The 12780-nt window shown below is 40.3% G+C and overlaps 1 protein-coding gene across 1 annotated transcript; it reads left to right on the top strand.

Annotated features, from left to right (window-relative positions):
* Positions 1-525: 525 nt before the first annotated feature.
* galk1 (galactokinase 1) lies at positions 526-12404 on the top strand. The gene is made up of 8 exons (XM_047609854.1): positions 526-851; positions 1434-1623; positions 1757-1873; positions 4184-4319; positions 4475-4656; positions 6275-6425; positions 6524-6686; positions 12035-12404. Exons 1-8 carry the CDS (start codon positions 687-689, stop codon positions 12107-12109), a joined length of 1179 nt encoding a protein of 392 aa, XP_047465810.1. The 5' UTR covers positions 526-686; the 3' UTR covers positions 12110-12404.
* The last annotated feature ends 376 nt before the right edge of the window (positions 12405-12780 follow it).

Below are 12780 nucleotides of genomic sequence, written 5' to 3'. Positions count from 1 at the left end.
CCTTTCTTATCCTCCGTCTCACTTTGTTTTATTATTGTTATATTTTAATATTTACTCATCATATATATTGTTTTATTTATGGTTATATGATTATTGTTTTTATTATTGACACTGTCATGATTACTCTTTTCATTTTTTAGGGTACCCTGTAAAAAAAAAACTTTGTGAGAAAGTTTTTGGAGAGATTCTCTGGAAATTAATTTGATTAATAATCAATAATAAACCCAGGTCCTTACAGATGTATTTGCACGCCGCGGCCATCAGGTGCCGCCATCACATTACTTTTTTTAAAAAAAAACCTACAGTGGCGTTTGTGTCAACATTGCAAATTAATATTATTCCTTTATCATTTCCATATATTATATTTATACTCACTGCTTCATTGCATGTGGCTATAGTATGACAAAAAATAAAAAATTTGGATTTAAAAAAACAAAAATCCGAAATGGTTGTCAGCTGCGTCACGCTCCAACCAATCAGAGCTTCACAACAAACCTTTTTTGAACACGCCACCAGGAAGTAAAAGTCACCTGACAAACAAAAAGAGTACTGCTACTTCTGCACAGCATTTATATACATGAGCCCCTCGTGGCGTTGTATTACTATTTTGCAACTCGTTCGTTTATTTCAGTCGGCTGCTACCTGCAGCTAAGTCGCTGTGTTAAACGGGTTAAACGGGTTTCCTCATGGCCAGTTCAATTCCCGGGGTTGCGGAGCTGGTAGCGGGTGCCCGACGGCTGTACGGGCAGGTGTTCGGGGAGGAGGGTCCTCAGGTGGCGGTGTGTGCTCCAGGAAGAGTGAACCTGATAGGAGAGCACACTGACTACAACCAGGGATTCGTTCTGCCAATGGTAAAATGATACAAACACTATTAATCGCCCGGTGGAAACATAAACATAAAGTTTAATTCGGTGTTTAAAATTCCATCATTCTGGAGATCACTTGTATGCCGAATTTAACACATGAATGTTTGTCTGTCTCTCAATTAGTTAATTGGCAATCAGAAATACACAACACAACTCCTCTTTAAAGATAACAAAAGAGGCCCCAATTTTGTTACGTCCCCAATTGGAGTCCATGGGATAAGGGTAGTAACAAAGTGAAAATGCAACCAGGCAAAGGAAGGAGGGAATTTATTTACAAAATACAAATTGAAAAAAGTAACACAAAGGGAGGCTTCCACAACAGAAGTCGATCACAAATCAAAGCCAACTCACAATGAGTGGATCACAAAATAGACACAACTTAAAACAGACTCAACAAAACGGGAGCAAACTAAGGTAGGCTCACACAAAACTGGAGCTCATAACGCTATTACACACTACGGTTGTTTCACAAAAGCCAACACTGGTCACACACACGGCTCTCTTGGTTGGTTGCTGGTTGGCCTAGATGAGAATCAGAATGGAATATGGTGTGATGTTTCCTTTCAGGCGCTGCCCATGGTGACTGTGGTGGTAGGGAGAGAGACCTCTGGGCAGGATGTTACCGTGGTGACGGCTACAGAGGATGCTGACGAGCCTCACAGGGTTGACTTCAGCCTGCCCAGTGATGGATCACCACTGTCCCCAGGAGAACCCAGCTGGGCAAACTATGTGAAAGGTGTTATACAGCATTACAGAGGTAAACAGGCTGCCTACAGCTAGAAAGTCAAACAGTGCTGTCAATGTGAATGAGAATTAATGTACAGCAAAAGCTTGCTGATCTCGCGAATGCTGTCTTGTCTTGGGTTATTTATTCATGTCATATGCCCCAGCTCCTGTCCCGGGGTTCAGGGCTGTGATAGCCAGCAGTGTCCCCCTGGGTGGAGGACTGTCCAGCTCTGCATCTCTGGAGGTGGCCTTCTACACCTTCCTGCAGCAGCTCAAGCCAGGTCAGTCTGATTAGATAGATACTCTTGAGTCTTGAGAGGCCTTGAAGAACATTTCTTTCAAAAAGTAAAAGTCTTAAAAATGTGACAAATTGCAGTTTCATACATTTACATCTCACAGAGATGCCATTGACTGTTTTATATGTCAAACATCTTTGTGTGTTGTAGATGAAACCAGCAGACGCTGAGCATATTTGCTTGGAAGGTTGGAAACTGATTATGTCTAATGTGCGTATTAAATCCTATTCTGTATGGCCTCAGAAATTCTGCACGGAGAGCAGGATGACTGGGCAGGAATTGTCAGTGTCTCTTTTGAAGATGTAGAAACTAATCTTTAAACAAAAGTTGCCTGAATGTCGACCTTGCAATCAGTAACCAGAGCAACAAGCTGCAAAGTCAGGGGAAAAAAGAAAAGGTTTTGTTTACAAGTAAATCCTTGACATCAAACAGGAACATGCTTGTAAAATGTATTTTGGCATCAGCTGGACCTGCTTATATTTTTGTTGCTGCACACATAAGATGATGCGGTCACAGAAGTGAGTCAGTCACAGTGGCTGAATGTGGGCAGGGCTGCAGTGGTACAATTATGTGACTTTATAAAAGCTGACATAGCTACTTTAACGTCACCTCGTTGGGTGTTGACGACCGTCTCGGCCATCACTGTGTTGTTTTTGACTGATCCTATCTGGGCGAGTAGGTGAAACTAGAGCGCAGGGAGGGGTGATTTTGACTGACAGCCTGGAGCTTACCCTACTTTGTTGTTTGCTTTAATATAATAATGCCGTAATGGACAGAACATCATGTGGTACTGAAGAAGACTTGAAACACCACATTCCATTAATGCATGCATCATTACAATCTAATAATATACTGTGTGTGAGTAATACTGACCTACAACTATATTTAATTTATTTTGCGATTAAAAGCACGTAAAATGTTTGTTTAAAATACCTTATACAATCATTATCATCCCATGGATTTTAATGCAGTGGAATCAATGTTCACTGCTACAGCAAATAGAAAGGACCTTAAACACAACATTGCAACAGAACTTTGAACTCAGCTATGAGCCAGAATGCTAACTTTATGCAAGCAAACCAAACATATGACTGACCACGTGTGCTGTCAACTGAGGGGAAATGAAGTGGTGAGTTGAATCGTGAATGCTCTGTGAGATGGCGGCTGATGAAATACAAACAGTGTCAGCAGGCTGGCAAGGGCAGCGGAGCTGTCTTCTTGTAGTTTGTGTGTTATACTTGCCATCCTGTGGTGGTGCTCAGAGGATGGTGTTTTGAATGGTTTTCATTTCATTCGTTTCTAACATAGAGTTCTGTGCAGCCAGCTGATGATGCAAATGTCAGCACAGGTTTGTTTGCCAGACCAGAGATATAGCAAGAAATGTTAATGTATAGAAACAAATCGTAACCTGTTTCTATGGTTACCCACTTTGGATACAGGCTTTAGGATCAGCACTTTCATTTAAATTAATAGGAATTAATAGACACCCTGGAGTCAGTATGACTGTGAAGTCTCTCAGTCATCCAGGTCATGGTATATCCCAAAACAAAGCTGAAACAAGTGCAACTGGACTTCTTGGGTTTCTCGAAGACATTTAATTCAAGTAGCTTCTTCAGTTCAACATCTGTGGGTGTGCCCAACTGAAACTCACATGACTAGGGTCTTCAATAAGCAGATACTCACCTGCGTTTTATTTCTGTTTATTATTCACCTACACCATGAGGCCAGAAGTCATTCATTTACATAAAGGGAGATTAACATCATGTTACCGTGTCATTTTGTTGCCGTAATGTTAGCAGATTGCATCCACTCATCTATTTACTATAGAGGCCCATCCAAATCAAGTACTGTTAAACCTTTTGGTTTGGTGAGAGATATCAAATAAACCAAGAGACGTCCAAGTCAGTCAGATCTGATCAAATCTTCTCCTTTCATTTTGTTGAGACCTGTCTAAAGTCATCAAATCTGTGACCCAAGTCCAAGTCATGTGACTCTGGTCCACGCCTCTATTCTGTGCTCTTTCTCTTGTTCCTATTTTTGTTTAACTTGTCACATGTCTTTCCACATCTCCGACCCGCCCATCCCCTTGAAAGCTGCCTGCTAGCCTCGTGGTATTGAGATACAATGGTGCTGATGTGGCAATGAAGCCAGAAAACAAAAATGATCTCAGAATATAGTATTCTAATGTGTGTAAAGTCTGTATAAATGATAAAGATTGCACTTCTTTAACTGTAACTACTGATCTACGACTATTTTCTTTGGTGCCTACTCTTTGCTCGTCTTTTTTCTCCACAGATGATGGAGACAAGATATCCAAAGCAGTTGCCTGTCAGCAGGCTGAACATACTCATGCTGGTGTACCATGTGGTATAATGGATCAGTTTGTGTCTGTTCTCGGCAGGGAGGGGCATGCTTTGCTGATTGACTGCAGGTAGTGAGAGTAAATTAATAGCAGAGCTGGATCTTGTTCATCTTCTCTGCCATCTTTGTGTTTTCCTTGTCATCGATCTCATGTTTTGACAAAAATAATGTTTTCAGAAACAGAGGAAATTCTACATGTTCATACACTTTGTGGTTTTGACTCAGGTCCCTGGAGGCTACCCCTGTGCCACTAGCAGATCCAAGCCTGGTCATCCTCATCACCAACTCCAACGTCAAGCACTCTCTGACTGGCAGTGAGTACCCCACAAGACGCAGACAGTGTGAGGAGGCTGCCTCCATCCTGGGGAAGGACAGCCTCAGGGATGCTACCATGAAGGACCTGGATGGTGTGCACTATTTACTTATGTCTTCCTATTCTGACCCATTTTTTTTCTTACAGAGTATCTGCATGTGCAAGACCAACACAAGAAACAGCTCTAGATAGATAGATCTGTCTATGTAGTGTTTCTTTTTAACGTGTTATAAACACTGTTTAAAAAGCCCAGGATCACAGAAGAGCACATAAGCGCAACAGGAACTAAAAAGCAGAACTTAAGTTTTCATAAGTTTTAACCAAAATGAAGCAGAGCTGGATAAAAGTGCCTGTGTTTAACTAATTATATTAACAGAGTTTTTCAAAATTTCACAGCGCTGTGACTGCGCTTTTTCAACACTTTTGATATTACTCAATATGTCAATATCAATTCAAGAATGTTTTGGATTTTTATGTTTCTATGTATTTCAAGTATCTGGTGTTTATATTTCTCAATCCAATATTCAGTGGCAGCTGACAAAGAACAAGCCTCACTAATGTGATAATCTTGTTAAAAGCATCTCTAAGGGATCCCTTATGTGAAACCGCACTGGGTTGAATCTGAGCCTAATTTGAAATGAGCCAATCTCACCAGTTAACAGAACCGTATGTGTTGTTTCCAACAGGGGACAGACAGCAGGTTTTGTTTAAGAAACATTATGGAAAGCACATATCTTGATTTCACAATTTGGCCGTATTACATTATGCCAAACCTACAGCTCTAGAAGAATGAATTAAGAAGTAGAAGCATGAATTTACTCTACATACATATTGTGTTAATTTGCAGATAATTTACTTTATTTGAGAATATCACAGAGAGAGGATCTTCAGTGTTGGAGTCGTGAAAGGTTTAGTTCTGAAGATATGACTTAGTTTTCGTTGGACAAACATTAAGTACTCATGGTGTGGCTTTTCTTAGAAAGAGAGTGCTGAGAGAGAAGAAGAAAGGACTGTAGATTGTAGATGTGCTGTATGTTTTACACGTGGCAACAGTGCTGGCGTAATTACCCCTAGCACCTAAAGGGGGAGACAAAGGTTTTACACTATACTGTACCTTTAGATGTTTGTTTTTTATACTTAAAGATAGTTTTTACTCATTTGCATTTTTGGTTGTTCAGATAAAATAGAATCACTCCTCTGATAACGTAAGGTAGGAAATGAGAAAGTGACTTAACCAGCGTGCATCTACTACTCACTAGTCTTGCAGGAATATTTTAGCTGCTAATTAGGTAGCATGCAATTAAGTATTACAGGGTGGTTGTTGGTGCTTCAGTGAGTCATACTGTGAGACATATACATCCATAGTTCCTCCAAAAAAGCGACTAGGTACGTTTCGATCCGCCTTTTTTGAAAATGTCAAAATAAAACGAAAAAAACAAAAGCGTATTACATACTGCTGGTGCCTGCCCTTTCACTCGTAGTTTATGAGGTTCTTTAACTTATCTGTTCAATTCATTTGTCCGTTACTTTTAGCTTTTACAGCTGACTTTTAGCTGTCTTTTTTGTCCATTTACTATTTTGTAGCTTTTTATCATTTTATCATTTCTGATTTTAGATAAGAAATTTAGCTTTTTATTTTGTCTATTGGAACCATTCATTTATTTCTTTAACGCATTTTTTTTTAATTAAATTCTCCATCCTTCATCCTTCAGAGGCAAGGGGACGGCTGGATGACGTCACCTATCGAAGAGCTCGCCATGTCATTGAGGAGATAGAAAGAACGATCCAAGCCGCTGAAGCCCTTAAGAGAGGAGGGTACAAAGAGTTTGGCAGGCTTATGGTGGAGAGCCACAACTCTTTGAGGTACAGATAAAGCCACAGTGTGAGATTATGTTTAAGCTACAGCCACTGTTAAGTTCAGAATGAGCCAGGCTGTTGATGACTTGATGTCCCCATGTCAGAGATCTGTATGAGGTGAGCTGCAGGGAGTTGGATGAGCTGGTGTCTGCAGCCATGGAGGTGGAAGGGGTGTTTGGCAGCCGGATGACAGGCGGAGGATTCGGCGGATGCACTGTCACTTTGCTGCAGGCCCACGCCATTGACAGGACCATTCTCCACATACAGGTTAACACACAAACACACACAAATGTACAAAATGTACTGAATGTATACTATCTTCAATGTATAAAAGGTGTTTGGGAAACTGGTGGGCTTAAACACATATGCTGCTGTAAACAGGGCATTTCATATTAAATAAACACCTTCCAGTCACTTCTATATGTCTATCAGTCCAAACATACAGTCATACTAATATCTTTGTGGTTTGTGAGAATTTCTGAGGAAATAAAGGAACTAGAAAGATGATCTAACATAACAACTATGTGTAATGTGAAAGGTGTGACTTGTAGTAATGAACCCACAGAGAAATGTCACCACACAATAGAATTCCCCTTAATTTTCTTTAGCCCTGGGACATCTTTAGATCATTTTTAATGTTCTCATTAGCATTGTTTCCAGACCAGATATTCAGCTTTGTTCGTGAAAAGTTTCAGTTTAGTGAAGCCAACACTGTATACAGACCAAAAAGTGTGTTAGTACAGCTTTACTGTACTATGTTTTAAGAGAAAGGGCAGATGAAAAGTTAATTGAATGACGCATTCCAAGGATGCTGAGGGTGTCTGGTGTTTTGGGTCTTTAAACATCTAAAGGCTTTTTCGGACCTTGTATTAAGATCTGAAATGCTCTCATTACTAATAAACAAACATCACTATTGGTGCTTTTTTTTCCTTTTTTGGCAATAATTTATAATAGCAGCCATATGTTTTGTTTTTCTGAATGAAGGAGGCAAAATTCAGATCTTAATGCAATGTCTGAACAAGCAAATAAACCCACGCTCAAGCAGAGTTGGTCAGACCCTGGTTTGTGTTCCATAAGCATGAAATGTTCTCATGAATCAAGGCAGCGGACAGAGAGACTCATGTATTTCATTTTAATTATGTTTTGTAACTTATTTGGGGGTATGCATAGCAAGCCTTACAATATTAAAAGTATTTCCAGTACAAATAGATGTAGACACAGCTGACCTGGATATGTGGACTAGACTTCTACAATTTTGACATTTTAGACAGTAAAAGCACGTGATCGAGAATTTTAGAACACATATCAATTTTAACTCACATCAAATGTTTAGAAGTTATTGTTTTTTATATGTGTGATTCAAAATGCTACCTGACATTTTGAGTTTCTGACTTAAAGTTGAACATGTGGATAAAACATTAACGTCCTCACAAGTTCAGTTGAAGTGACGAAATCATTTTCTTTAAAACATTAGGTCAGTTGCTTTTTCAACTTTGGACCTGTTATTGGTTTAACTTTGGTTAAGTTTCAGTACTTTGATTTGTGTTAGCTTTAGTCTTTTTTTAGTTTAGTTTTTGTGTCTTTTTCACTGCTGTCTGGTGTTATTCTCAGTGCCCCTCTTCTCTGCGGTGATGCAGCTTATTACATCCAGTTACCTTTGTCATTTACAAACTCATTTAATTTTTCAGCATAGTAGAGCAGGGGTGACATATTCAGTTTTTCTCCTCTTTGGTTGGGAAATTGACCCTTTTCTGTTTTTATGATTCTGTTTTCTGAAATCTTTACATTCCTGAGGGTATTCAGGGCAAGTCTCTGAAGACATTGTTCAATTGTTCACAGGGATAAAAAGCACTTTTTAGTGTCCTGGCACTTTAAGGGGGGGACATTTCAAACAAATTGCCCCGGCCCCTCGTGTCTTGCTCAGACAGCTCCAGTGTGTGTGTGTGAGTGAGAGATCAGGGGGGTATGAGCTGAGAATAAAAGCGAGCTTCGTGGCGACGGAGCCAGAAGTGTCCAGTTATTAGCATGCTGGTCTGGTCACTGTGGCCCTGCTGCCTTTCTGCTTACACAGTCAAAATCCGGGCCTGCTGTTGGCTGACACCATTCAGAATCTTACAGGAGATTGCCTTCACAAACATAATAAATCCAGACATAAAAAGAATCAGCGGAATCACCTGCATTTTCACGGATGATTGCTCTGAGCTGCAGCAGCCTTATGAAACCGCTGCTTTAGAAATCTTCAGCTTTGGAATTAAACTTGGCAGAGTTCATTGCATCCCTCCTAACTTGGCCGTATCCTGGCGACTGCTGTGGCTTGCTGACTGTCAAAGGAACTAAGTCTTCTTGGAAACAAAAGAAACCCTTGAAACTTCCACATCTCTCCGTCTTCAGCATTCCTGACCAGACTAGAAAGATCCCCATCCTCCTAACAACAACCCCAGTGAAGACTTCACAGGATCATAAAAAGCCTCAACTCCAAGATGCTGAACCTCAACTCTCCGGATGATAACAGCAACAGGAACTCTCTCCAAGACCCAGTGTCGCTGAATGTCGGTGGAGAAATTTATACGACAACCTTGGACACTCTGACCCGCTGCCGTGACTCAATGCTAGGTGCCATGTTCACTGGACAGATCCCTGTGCTCAGGGACAACTCAGGAAATGTCTTCATAGACCGAGATGGTAAAGTGTTCAGGTACATTCTGAATTACCTGCGCTCCAGCTCCCTGGACCTGCCAGATGGCTTTTCAGAACTCGCGCTGCTACGGAGAGAGGCCGATTTCTTCCAAATACGCCCCCTGCAGGAAGAGATTTGCCGGTATGAGGCTTCAGTGCCCCTCAATTTTAAAGGAGGGCCACAGGGTGCAATGATCATTGTTAACATCGACTCCAAGGTATGTGTTGTTTAAAGAAAAAAATAATGCTACAGTTTTAGTTATGATTAGATGTCAGATATGCCTGTCAGAGCTCATTAGACCCACATAGTAGTGCCACCATGCCTTAGAAGGTTTCCCCCAAGCTAATGTGCAGGGGATTTTGGTCGTCTGGCACATTGTTGTTTGTGTTCCCACAGCTTTAAGGTGGTCAAAATTTAGATTTATGGTAGATTTCCACCAAGTTCCAAAATCTCAATGTACATGTTAAAAAAAGACTTGTACACTAAACAACAACAACAACTAACTTTCAACTTCACTTGAAATGTAGTGGTGTGCGACCAAACAATGGGAACAAAAAGCACATGTTCTCCACCAGCACCCCAGCGGGTTAATCTGGCCATGCTCATGAGACAAGAATAAGTTCGGCTTGCATTGATATTTTTAGTGGATTGGACCTTAAGAATATTTTATGGTCACTATCAGTTTGGGTTTCAATGAGATGAGTTCCTGTTTGCAAATTCAAAAGTAGAAAAACTCTAGACCTCACAACACTTCAGAGCTAGTGATTACCGTATGTCCGAAATATGTGTAAAGGCTATGTTTGTGTGACTGTTTGCACATTCAGAGACGAGGAAGGACCAGTTCTTTGTTTGTGTGAATTCTGGAGAATGTGTGGTTAGCATATTCTTCCCTCTCATTCCAGGTTCGCATTCTCCACTTTAACTTGCGCCACGGGCCAGAAAACTATGAGCTCCGCACATGCTCCGTCCGAGCCTTCACAGTCGACCTCTTTTGTACCTGGAAGGCTTTTTTGGTTCTGCTTTGTGACCGCTTCTCGTACAGGACGTCCCAGGGTCTCACTAGTCCTCATCCCTCCAACCCAAGGCAGAACAGGCTGAAATTGGAGTGGGTGCCAAGGCCTGATGAACTGCCCCAGGACCAGTATGATAAGCAGTGCTACCGGGGGCTAACTGTTTCTGACCCTGAGGCCATGCAGTCGGACGACATCATGAACATGCACCCGAGCCCCTGTGAAATCACCGACATGCAGAGCTTTGTGGAGGAGCTGCTGAAGGTGTCTCTGGCTGAAGGTTTCAGGGTTGATCTGGTCGCTCCTGACCCAATGGAAATTCTTAACTGCACTTCACTGAGACTCGTCAAATGCTGAGTTCTGGGTGAAACTGGCTGAAAGCACCAGAACATGCCAAGTGGAACCGTGGCTGGTTCTCCCTAGTCACAATTGAACACATTTCCTTAGAATTTAAATGATTTAATCCAATCTTTTTGAGCTGGGTGTAGGGTTAAATGCAGATTACGAGAAGGTCACAGGAAATAGTTTTTGTTTGTGGCGTCTTGCTCTGCCGTCATTGCACTAACCAAAATAGTAAATGGTAAACTTTATAAATACAACTGAGTTTTTTTTCTGATTTCAAGCTGTGAAATTTAAACACAGGTTCAAATACTTCAGATGTTTCAAACTTAGATGGTGCCATTTAAGAGCAGAATCAAGCAGTAAACCAAGAAATTGGGTTATACATTTCTGGTCCTTGTTAGATGGCATTTTACACAAATTTGGCATCCTTCCGCTCACCTGAGCTTTAGGGGCAAGTATATATGATGCTATTTCAAGCTCTCCAGCAACTGGTTCAGTCCCACTGAGGCTGGTGTTGGCAGAACATGGCATCTATGGGAATGATATGCTCTCAGTGCTTGTCAGAAGGGACAGACTGATGACTTCTTTGAAGTTTCTAAACGCAGGTCAGCAAGTGCCACTGCAACCTTTTTATTCCGAGCAGCTGTCTATCGTCACCGTAGAATCAAGTAACTAATCAAAAACAAAGGAAAGAAAATCAAAATAAATCTTTTCACTGGTTGATGTTCAAGAAATATTTCGAACTTTGTTGAGCCTAGCTAGCCGTTTCTTGTCCTTATTCTTAGCTATTTAGCTCTAACGGTGTAGTTTCAGTCTCATCAAATAAAAATATAGAGTGTATTTCTGAAATATACTAATTATTTCTACTGTGTGGGTGGATTAAGGCAGTTAAATTACCACAAAAGAGTCCACATGTGGATTTTCTGAAGTTAAATGATTAGCTGTTAGGGCTACATACAAAAGATACACAGTGGAATATTATTGCTACAGATTCATGTTTGAACGTTACATTTTGTCTCTTACTCACTTCCAGTTTTACTGACATGGTTTTGGGTTTGATGCTGGTATAAAAATGTTTTACACATTTAGTTTAAAATAAATAAATGAAATCATTTCAATCTGGTTGAGGATGGAAGTACTATTTTCTTCTCTCCTCTTCTTACTAACCCCTGTGTGATATATTTAACAGACTGTTTCCTTGCGGGAGGGCTGTATCCGTTTTCCTTTTGACTTGCATGGGGGAGATGTGGACCGAGGGATTTTAGTCTGGAGGAAGCAGTAGTAAAGGAAGTTTAGAGGCGGAAAAGATGCATCTCGGCTGAGGAGGAAAGGTGTCTAGTTGCAAAAACAAACTTTGTAGTTCTTTCCTTTTGCTCCCACACTGAACTTCCTTCCTCGAACTGGGGGCGATGTGATTAGAATGAATGGCTGTGCTAGCCTAATAGTCTGACTTGTTCACGTGGTGTGCATTAGTAGTCTCATATAAAAATGAATTGAAACGTCAAGGTTCAGTCACTTGTTTCATAGTCATCACTGCACGAAAATCATAGTAGTTTGATTCACATTGTTTTGTTTTTTCTCAACAGGAGCGATACAGTGGAACACCTTCTTTCTATGTTACAACCCCTTCAGATGGAGCACGAGCTCTCACTCTGTCCTAACCTATGTCAACATTTGTCCTGTAGAAGAAAAGCAGATTCCTTTCTCCTCACTGGATTTATGATTTTTTATTTTTGGTTTTATTTTAAAATGCTGAAATAATGTGCTTCAATAAAAGCCTGTGCTGTTTGATTTAAAAACATTTTATTAATTAAAAGGAAAGTGCCTTTACAATGAAACTAATTTTCATCAGAAAATTTTTGCCAACTATATATTTTTGATTTCCTTGTACAATGAAAATACAGGACAGTTACATTTCATACTTATTCATGTGAAATAAACTATGTTTCAAAAATGTGGTATTTATTTTAATACATTTTTTTCTTAAATTGTTATATTTTATTTTAACATGCAAAATGTGAAAGGGATGGCTGATGCATAAAAATAATTGTTCCCAAATGTTACTTCAGACCTTTTCAGCCTCTCCTAGCTCATTGTTTTTGATTTGCCTGTGCAGTGTATGGTTCAGCCTCATCATCCTTGCAACAGGCAGCTTTTTTCAATGGAAGAAAAATTCCTTGTGGAGGGTTGAGGTTAGGACTTAGAGGATTTGGTATCTGATTTAGTGAGTCTTAGCTGGCTAGCTAGCTTCACATTAACAACTTTTATCCATGTATTGTTTTTTTCCCCTTAGCTTGCTAGCAGTATATTATTTGCTTTCAAAGTGTGAACT

Source organism: Mugil cephalus, chromosome 16 (genome assembly GCF_022458985.1).
Source record: "Mugil cephalus isolate CIBA_MC_2020 chromosome 16, CIBA_Mcephalus_1.1, whole genome shotgun sequence".
Lineage (NCBI taxonomy): Eukaryota > Metazoa > Chordata > Actinopteri > Mugiliformes > Mugilidae > Mugil > Mugil cephalus.
The sequence above is the reverse complement of the archived record's forward strand: the minus strand, read 5'-3'. Positions and strand labels throughout refer to the sequence as shown.